The 10231-nt window shown below is 40.5% G+C and overlaps 1 protein-coding gene across 2 annotated transcripts; it reads left to right on the top strand.

Moving 5' to 3' along the window:
- The first annotated feature begins 707 nt into the window (after window positions 1–707).
- On the top strand, window positions 708–10145 carry slc2a1c (solute carrier family 2 member 1c). 2 transcript variants are annotated; one of them, XM_032546312.1, is made up of 10 exons: window positions 708–1734; window positions 1946–2044; window positions 3231–3391; window positions 3482–3722; window positions 3827–3989; window positions 6585–6769; window positions 6898–6999; window positions 8307–8408; window positions 8874–9077; window positions 9514–10145. In XM_032546312.1, the coding sequence occupies exons 1-10, from the start codon at window positions 1720–1722 to the stop codon at window positions 9691–9693; spliced, it is 1452 nt and encodes a 483-aa protein (XP_032402203.1). In that variant the 5' UTR covers window positions 708–1719; the 3' UTR covers window positions 9694–10145. The 2 variants fall into 2 exon arrangements, with proteins under 2 accessions (XP_032402203.1, XP_032402202.1); XM_032546311.1 differs by having other exon boundaries at window positions 708–2044.
- The last annotated feature ends 86 nt before the right edge of the window (window positions 10146–10231 follow it).

Here is a 10231-nt window from a genome sequence, read left to right as displayed (position 1 = left end):
GCGAGAGAGTTTAAAGGTTTACAGTAGTATATTTGCTAAAACTCTTGCTACGAAGTTGCAGCTCAGCGCTTCAAATCGATGTCCAGTGTGCTTGACTGACATCCATTAGGGTTACAAGAATATGTTAATTTTCGCATCCGTCAGTCTCTGGATTACTCTCCCCGTGGAGGAGTGTGAAGTCTGTTTCTAATTTAATCAAACCCTCAGGATTCGATATTCTTAGAAAGAGATACGATCCTGCGGAGCCATGAAGTGCTCTAAGAATTCCCATCCCAGCTAACAACATTATCATCAAACTGCAACAAACAACCCACCCTCACTCATACACACACCTTACCCTAATGTCAGTGTTTTTCCCACCTTCTAAAATGCCTCCTCTGTGCTCCAAGTTCATTTTCAGCTCTGACCTCAGAACAGTTTGTTTTTTCCCCTCATCCCAAACGCAGCCGCAGGCTTTGATTCGTACAGACGGCTCCTCTGTCAGCCGGAGAGCAGAGGAGGCCCACTGGAACCGTTTTACCAGGTCCGCTCCAAATGCATCGGCTGGGTGTGACTGTGTAAGGGGGAACCCGCAGGTCCAAAATGTGCGTGTCCTGAATAATGCGCTGTCATTTCAGAAACTCAGGGGGAAAAGAAGGGACCAGTGCGGTTATGAAGCAGCTATGAATTATTAACTCATCCGGCTCATTTTTACTGAAACAAGGTTTTTCAGTCCACTGCTCTGGTAAGTTGGTTTAAGATGATTGAAATACATCCGTCACTGTTTTTATGATTAGCATTCTGTGAGCTGTATTTTTGTATTTTGATGCAGCTCAAAGGCAGAGTGTGTAATATACCGAAATACTGAAATACATCAGGGGATTTAGTCACTAAATCCAGGTTAAAAACAGAAACAGCTGTTTTTCTTGCATTGAATTTTAGTGCAATAAAAACATCTGTTTCTGTTTGGGGTTTTTTTTTTTTGACTACTTGTACTTGAACTTTGCAAAAGTTTAAAAATAATTCTCGGCTTTTAAACTTTTTCCTTGTGATTCCTGTCAGAGACACAATCTGTTGTCATATATGAAAAGTAGCATCAATTACATAATTTCAAAGCACAAAAATGCAGGGGGTTTTTTTTTGTCGTTGTGTCTGCTCTAATACATTTATTGTTTTTTTTCCATCTTGAAACTTGACGTTTAGGTATATTTTTGCGTAAAAACCTTACATAAAGCATGTATATTTCAAGTTTTATTTTGAATTTTTTCCATTTATTTGTGTGGTCCTACACACACTTCTGAATCGATGCTTTGTAGAATCACCTTTCACTGTAATGAGGGCAAATCTTTCTGTACCAGCCGTGCACATCGGAAAACGTCCGAGTCAGAAAATAAGTAACTTGGAGGTCTCTTGTTTTTATTACAAATATTGCTGATTCTTTATCTCTTTTATATTTTGCTTATGTAAATCAGGCCACAGGGACCTTTCACTACATATTTTGTCTGACAAGTGATCCTGTGAGATACTGACTAAAACATTTTGATAAACACGCGTCACATTTCTTCTTCTATTAAAATGTTCATGATAATTCCAGGACTACAAGAAAGTACGTGTTTTTCCAAAGAAGACGAAATTACAGATAAAATCCGATGCTAATCTTTTGTGTTTCATTTGCTTTCAGAAAACTAGACAATAAATGCGCCTGCTTTCCAGGAGAGATATTCTGTCTCACCCCAACAGATGGCATCCACAGAGGTTAAGTTGTGATGTTTCTTGTGTTTTTTTCTTTTACAAATCAACACAAAAATTCACTTCAAAATGCCATATGAATTAGAAATATTGGTGCTGAGCAGTAGCAAATTGTAGCTACAAGCTGCGATTGTTTTATTATGTTTTCATCTTCCGGTCACATTTTTAAAGAAGCTGAGGTGAAACATTTGGGAAAATGCACGGTTTGTTGTTTCAGAGCCATCTGACAGCAACACTCCTGGCCTCCATCCTGGGAGCCGTCCTCGGGCCCCTGCAGATCGGCTACCACACTGGCAACGTCAACGCTCCGGCCAGGGTAAGAGGACGGGCAGATGACAGCATCTGTTTATTAGCATCCACGTATTTCACTAAAGGATCATGAGTGAAACCAGGGGTGAGTTATAACTGCAGAACCAGAAAGAAAGAAAAAAAAAATTATAATGACGTCAAGCTTTTGTCATGATTTCAAATTATATGACATATTACTTATATATTTCGCAATGGATTGAAATTTTACGGTATCAAGTTCAGTTTACATTGAAGAAGTCCATGCATGGCACTTGAATTATCTGCCACTGGCAGATAATTTCACTTATAATACTTATATTTTTCCAAATAATCCGCCAATCGAAGGAGTAATTTTTCATCAATATAAAACAATAATTTACTTAAAACAAGCTCCTATCTTTCGCTGAAAAGTTATTTAGAAGTTAGTTTCCTCTTATTTCAAATGTACCAAGATATCTGTAGTAGAAACTAGACCAAAACACTTGTTAAGATTTTGTGTTTTGTGTTTTTGCAGTGTAACCCGCTGCACATCCCAGGTGTCTACTTTACCAAGTCATAAACGCTTTCATCCCCACTAGATAAAAGCCTGTTTATAAAGAAAAACATCAAAAACACAGAATAAGGTAGAGAATGTAATGTCTTTAAGGTGTGCCGTATAGACGAGCCAACAATCTCTTTACATTGTTGGCTGTAAAGAGATTACAGCCAACAATGTAATCTTTTTTTCAAATAGAGATTTTGACAATATTTTGACATAGTCATGATCTAGACTTGCTACATCTCCATGTTCTGTTTTTCTTTGTCTTCTGTTCCTTTATAATTACAATATATGGTATAAATTAAGTAGGCAACGGATTAAATGCCATTCCATGAAAAAATTACGAGTCCAAAAGCAACCCAAATGGTCAGCCAAGTCTTGGGAATACTTCAGAAAAGCCAGACAGCAGGCAGACTGTCAAACAAATATCACACAGCCCTGTGAAGTTAATAGCTGCCTAAACTTTCGTGGCTCGGGCCCCAAAGGTGCTTCCTTCAGTCAGCAGAGTTTCACACCGCTGAACGTACACCAACACCACAAGCTGTCTTCATATGGGACGTTTAACTGCAACACTTAGCAGGTTCTGCCGCGAGGTTCTTCCAGCTTCGTTCGCACATCGGCATTGGGTTACATGGTCCACGTTCTCCTGCCTTTTCATTTTATTGCTGGTCTTCAGATCATCGAAGAGTTCTTCAACAGCACGTGGAGAGCCAGACACAACCAATCGATGACGGATCACAGCCTGACCCTGCTGTGGTCGCTATCCGTCAGCATCAAGGACTTTGGAGCGTTGCTGGCCTCTCTGGGGGTTAAACACCTGGCAGATTCATACGGCAGGTGAGAATCAAGAAAACAAGCATGACGGAAATGCATAGCAGAGCTTCCACGGTCTACTGACGAGCGTTTGTTTTTGTTCTCCCTGTGAAGACGAAACTCCATCCTGATCGCCAACTGTCTGTCAGTGGCAGCGGCATGCATTATGTTTGCCTCTAAAGCCAACGGGGCGTTTGAGGTTCTCATCCTGGGACGGCTGGTGTTTGGCCTGTTCTGCGGTCTTGTGATGGGTCTAAACCAACTCTACATCCAGGAAGTGTCCCCTACCAATCTGAGAGGAGCCTTTGCCACACTCAACCAAGTGTCATTAGCCTCTGGCATCCTGATAGGGATGGTAAGGACATTGCCGGTGGTCTTTGGTTTGGATAGTTTAACTCGTTCGTGAACGTCTTACAAACTATAAAGGGTGTAGAATAAAGTATTTATTGTTTGCTACAGGTGGCTGGTCTGGAAACAACGCTGGGCACGAAGAGCAACTGGGCGATGATGTTGTCCCTGTCTCTCATTCCGGCCCTGACACAGTATCTGGTTCTGCCTTTCTGCCCAGAAAGCCCTCGCTACCTCCTGATGAACCAGGGAGAGGAAAGGAAAGCAGAAACCGGTGGGTTTCTACTTCAGTAGCCTCAATTAGAAAATTACAGGAGATGAAGTCAACCCAGCATCTACAATTGTCACCAAAAAAAAGAGTATTTACACCTTTCACCAGAGGTGGGGACTCGAGTCACATGACTTGGACTCGAGTCAGACTCGAGTCGTTAAAATCATGACTTGAGACTTGACTTGAAAAAATGCTCAAAGACTCGGACTTGACTTTGACTTTCATGCCATTGACTTGGGACTTGACTCGACTTGAAGCTGTTTACTTGAAAAGACTTGATATTTTTTACTCAAAGTCTTAAAATTTAAAACACATTATTTATAAAGTGGCGTCATTAATTAATTTCACTCATTCCGTATCAATATGCGCAGACCGTCACTATGGTTTTCCTCTCTCCTTATGTATGTATGTGTACGTAGCTGCAGCACAACCAATCAAATTAACAGGATTTGGACGTTTAAAAAAACGCGGCAAAGCTACAAGCTACAAAATACGAAATAACCGCTGGAATATGCTTCCGCGAGTAATTTCTTTTGGCTACGTAGGTTATGAACTTTCGACTAAAAAACGAACTGCAACTTGTAAAACATGCAAGAAGAGAATATCGGATGGAGATGCCACGACGTCCAACTTTGTCCGGCATTTGAAGCTTCACAAAGATCGGTAGGTGGCGCTTTTCTTTTGCTGTAAGATAGTTGACTATAGCTAACTTCGTGTTAGCATGTGTACTCCGGGTTAAATTGGTGATGATTTACCATAAATCCGGTCCTTCAAATGCCTCCACAAATAATGTGCACCGTGTTAGCTCAGGAAGCCGGTGGATAGTGAGCGGGGCTCCGGAACAGAAAGCAGATTCTGGACCTGAACACCGGGAACAGAGTCTCTCTGTCCCATCATGATGATGAGCCGGGTCTAGTATCATCTAAGGATGGTTGGTGTATTTGAAGACATCTACGTTGGGAAATTATATTGACAATATATTGTTTACTGCAGTCAGTGCATTAAGTCAACTGTTTTTGACTTAATGCACTGACCGGCGTGACTGTCACATGTCGCACAGAACCCATTTCCAAGTAGTATAGCTTTGCTGGGAAAAAAAAAAAAAAAAAAAAGACCAAATACAGTGACTGTCCCAAATAAATTTTGTGTTTAGAATATCTGTCCCATATTTACGGAGGACTGAAACTAACATACTTAGAAATAAAAGCAGAAAAATAAATGCACCAGACCTTCCTGAGTTTACTTGTGATAACTTCATTTATACTTATTTTATTTTTTGAAAACTATGATTGTTGTAGTGTTGATGTTTATTTATGAATAGAAGGAGTAAACTAAAGTCAAATGTAATTCATGAAAGGCTGTAATTTATTTTCTGACATCTGTTTACTTCTGACAGATTTGAAGAATACCAGATGAATAAGAGGATCACAAATGAACCTCAAATACATATTTTAAAAAGAGCAAATGGTCTAATATTTGAATTTTATGTATAATTGCAAATTATTAAAAATAAATAAATAAAAACGACTCGAAATGACTTGAAATTAAAGGTTCCTGACTTGAGACATGACTCGACTTTTGCCTGTTTTTACTTGAGACTTGACTCGGACTTGAGGACAGAGACTTGAGACTTACTTGAGACTTGCAACACAGTGACTTGGTCACACCTCTGCCTTTCACGATTCAGTATTTTGTTTGACAAGCTGAACATTTCGGTCAACCAAAAGTACAATGATGCCAAATTATGTACAAGGTCAATAAAGTCAATGATTTGGAATGGATGCAGTAAAATCATGATCTCAATTTGATTTCTGCGTTGGAAGGAAATGTATATAAATTCTTGATTTGAAGGAAGTACAATTTCAAAAAAGTGTTGCTGATCATTGATCTTGAAGCATTTCAAAACATTTCATCATTCAACTCTGGGAACAATTTAATCAGCCACCAACCTCTCCAGGCTTACAGCACAACTCAAAGCAAGTTTAAGATGATATCAAACTTTTAAGAAACATTTTTCAGACCCAACAGCTATCAGTCAGTCACCACAGCAGACTGTTAGAAAAAGGCAGAACAAAGAAGAATAGTTTTTTGTATCTACAAATCTGCCTGAGAACATCTTAATTCCACAGTTACTACTAACTGTGTAACAGTTTTAGTTTAAATTAAACTGGGTGAAATATATGGATGGCCACAAACGTGGACAAAATAAAGCAATTCTGTGAAAAGGTGAAAGATGAAAAATTTAACTCAGTTGTGACCCAAAGTGGATTTACAAACAACAGATCATCTGGTGGTTTAGCTTTTCCTCTCACCGCCTCTACAGGCGAGGCAAGAATATTTTTAATGGAGTTATATTAGGGGACGATGACTAGATGTTTAGCTGTTTGGGTTGCATTTACCCAATTTTAGTATGTAGAAAGAAATCTTTTTGTCACGTCATAATACGTGAACGCATACAACTTAAAAAATGTTACGATTTCTGATAGGCAACTAGGTTGTGTTGATAGGACAAACTTTAGCCATCGAGAAACAAAATGCATCTAAAACACACAACTTCCATCAGTTCTATGACAGCACATTGTTGTTTTCACCCTGCAGCCCTGCTGAGACTGCGAGGCCACGCTGCCAGAGTGACCAGCGAGCTGGAGGAAATGAAGGAAGAGGCTGCACACACCCCGACCCGCGTCACCGTCCGGGATTTCCTCCAGAAACGGAGCTACAGGGAACCGATCCTCATTGTTCTCCTCGTCAACTTAGGGAGCCAGCTTTCTGGATTCAATGCAGTAGGCAAAAAAAAAAAAAACTCCACAAAACTTAAAGACGTTACTTTTACCAGATTTCAGATAAACATGATTCCATTAACCCATCTTAAAGAAACACATTTCCCAGTAACTCTGCTCTTTTATTCCAGATTATCAACTACTCCACTAAAATGTTCCAGGCCACGTTCAATGAGGCCAAGTATCTGACTCTAGGTGTGGGAGTTGTCAATGTCGCCTTCACTTTGGTTGCAGTGAGTACAAATCATTTCCAATTCATTCAAACTACAGCAGGACACACGGCAGATGCATCAGAGGTTGGGATAAAGCTGACGTGTTGCTTTCAGGAAACGTCGTTCTGACGATCTCGTGGTCAGGTTATTGCGGCGTTTTATTTAGAAATGAGGAATCTAATGTAAGCACACTGGGATCGGTGATGGAAAACTGGTGTTGATTTGGGTGAGGACACCATTAGAAGGTCAGTTCTACACTGGAGAGTAAACTATTGGGAGGAGCCAAGCCAAAATGATGCTGCACAGCAGAGCTTATTCAGTGTGGTGGTTGTTTTTTTTTTTGCACAATAGACCTCCAGAGATTAAATCTCTACACAGGGCCGGCCCAAGATGGTCTGGGGCCTTAGGTATAGTCTGACTCAGGGGCCCCCATTGCTCCTGTTAAGAACATTTTCACCACTACCGTTGTTTTAATACAGAGTTGGTGGGATCTGGGAGAGGAGGCGGAGCTTAAAAGCAATCCCTGATAACTGGTTTTTATTTTCAAACGCAAAGATTCAACTCATTGAATCAAATTGTAGCCATGGTAACACAATAATCGGCCTATGAAGATTATTCTTAAATCTTACATTTAAAAGTTAAACTGTTAAAAAAAAAAAAGTTATTAATCTCTGTTGAAACCGTAAAATGAAATTTAGTAGTCTTCTCATCATCGGTGTTTCTCAAACTTTTAACAAATTCTGGCAGACCACGTAGCTTGAAATTGCCCCCACAGCAACACAACGCATCATATTCTACAAACAATAGAAGCACCGCAGCTCACCCCGAGAAACTGGAAAATATTCCTGCAGACATGAATTCCTCCAATCATGTCAGTAATCCTGGTGTTGTTTTCTTTCCACCGGGTTCTTTGGCTTTTATTTTGAGTGACCTGGTCTTAAGCCACTTTTAAACACAATCCTTTGGTAAGCTAATTGTACGCGTCACTCTTTGAGCTCACGCCACAGCAAAATAAACAGTCATTTACATGCAGTACTCAGTGGGACCACTAGGGTTTGCTTATGCCTGTCTCTATGCACTGCTTTAGACCTTCAGGTATTCATTGTTATACATAGGCAGTTAATAACATACATTCCATATTAATACACTAATTGTTTTTCATCTTTACAAACATATCCCACAAAACACAAATAGAATCTTGTTTTGTAAAACTAATAATAAATTCTCAGAACTAATGTGAGATCTGAGCCAACCACATTTTCATGGACATTTTGATGCAAACCAAATTCATTGCCCATTTTTTCCTCCCTCTCATTATTTATCCCCAGTTCTTCTTCATGGAGCGGGCCGGGAGGAGGAAGCTGTTGCTGATTGGTTTCCTCTCCATAGGAGTTTGCAATTTCCTTATGACCATAGTCGACTCTGTTCTGGTAAGTCCGTCATAGTTTGGTTGCATTCATGCTCGTTGGAAATGTGTCTTTAAAAGCAAGCAGTGAAAAGCTTATGTTTTCTTCTTCTTTTTTTTTTTTACTTTTCTTTCCAAACACTAAATGCCAATAGATATATTTGTATGGCTATAATTTTACTTCAATCAGTCTTTCGGTCTGACCAAACAGAGTTGTTTAAGGACAGGTCTTGGCTAGCCGATTAAATCAACAGACTTTGACAAATAGGCCCTTCTGAGCTAGCCTTTAGCTTTAGCCAACCAGCTTGGTTGATGTCCCCATCCGTTGATGTCATTGTTTACAATCTTTCACCTCCCAACTAGAATCTCAGATCGTCCTGATGGAAGTCACTGTTCTCTTCTCTGTGCCTAACCAATCAAACTTTGCTTGAACTTGGGACAAAACGCCACACCTGAGGCGTAAACAGAAACTTTTGCTCCCTCTCTGCAGCACCTGGTCCCTGAGCTGCGGAGCCTGCAGGTCCTGCTGGTGTTCTGCGTGGTCTCGGCCTACGAGCTGGGCCCCGGCCCCGTCTCCTGGTTCATCGCCGCCGAACTGTTCGACCAGCCCGGGAGACCGATCGCCATGGCGCTCACCAGCATGGTCAACTGGGGAGGGAAGTTCGTCCTCGCCCTCGTCTTCCCTCCGTTGCTGGTGAGTTTACACGGTCGGCCGAGCCAGACTTCTGAGGGAGCTTTGAGAGAGGCGAACGTCTTGTTTTTGTTGGTCGCCTAGCGCCTCGGAGACGTTGCTTTTAAACACAGACCGTAAAAATCCCCAGCCTGCTTTATGGCAGACATGCGTACTCGACGTAAAATGGAAATAAATTATGTGCAGTTGTTGTTTAAGACGCATAAATCTCTCTCTAAAAGCTCGAAGCGAGGCTGAGATCATTGACCGAGTGATTGAATTATCAGCTGTGGAGGGAAAGCGTAAGCCAACAAAGATCCGTTTTTACGGCCCTTTTGGTTTTATAGCATCAAGTTTAAATCATGAGAGACCCATCAGGTTTTTTAAGCGTAACATGGAAAGCAATAAATATGGTAGTTTTGTCTCTTTTTTTTTTGTAATCCCCCTAAATCTCTTACAGAAAATCTGCGGGGCCTACGTCTACTTGATTTTCACGGCCGTGGCTCTGCTCGCCTTCGCCGTCACGTGGCTCCGCCTCCCGGAGACCAAAGGCCGCACGTTCGACGACATTGCGGAGGAGTTCAGAGGAGCGGAGGGAATCCCGCTGCACAACAGCGGCGGATTCAACACCTTCGCCTGAGCAGCAGATTATATCTTCTCCATGACGATCCAGAAGAAACTGTTAGACTATCGGCTCAGCCTGCCAACATAATAATAAAGAAAAGATTCCTCTATATATATATTTTGTGTGTGGGGAGGGAAGCTACGCCACACCTCAAATTTGATTTTTTCTTTTGATTAAAATCTTGGAAAAAGAAATGCAGAGCTCTAGACAAATGCCATCTGAAATAGTCATGATCTCTAAAAGAACATTTTTAAAACATTTTAAATGTTTTTTTTTTTTATTCTTAGTGGAAAGATCTGATTTTGCAACCACATTATTCTGTAACACACAGATGTTTAAAATAAGGATGTTTAAATGCAACCGAATCCCAGTTTGATATAACAATAATGAAATCAGAACCATATATTTTGTTAGACTCTATAACTTTAAAGTTCTGTAATATATTAAACTATATTTAGTCATTGTTACACTGACCTCCTGGTTGTTTTTTCTTCATGTTGAGGTTCACTGGGCAAAACATTTTCTATTATCTTATGACCACCACTTGTGCTTT

This window comes from Xiphophorus hellerii, chromosome 19, assembly GCF_003331165.1.
Source record: "Xiphophorus hellerii strain 12219 chromosome 19, Xiphophorus_hellerii-4.1, whole genome shotgun sequence".
Lineage (NCBI taxonomy): Eukaryota > Metazoa > Chordata > Actinopteri > Cyprinodontiformes > Poeciliidae > Xiphophorus > Xiphophorus hellerii.
Note: the sequence above shows the minus strand (reverse complement) of the source record. Positions and strands in the feature narration are given on the sequence as shown.

What these genes read in the sequence shown, in the direction of transcription:
- slc2a1c (XM_032546311.1), top strand. Translation starts at nt 1,925, where the DNA reads ATGCACGGTTTGTTGTTTCAGAGCCATCTGACAGCAACACTCCTGGCC. An exon ending in GGAAAGGAAAGCAGAAACCG is followed by an intron (nt 3,990 to 6,584) that starts GTGGGTTTCTAC and finishes TTCACCCTGCAG; the next exon opens with CCCTGCTGAGACTGCGAGGC. An exon ending in TCGTCTTCCCTCCGTTGCTG is followed by an intron (nt 9,078 to 9,513) that starts GTGAGTTTACAC and finishes AATCTCTTACAG; the next exon opens with AAAATCTGCGGGGCCTACGT.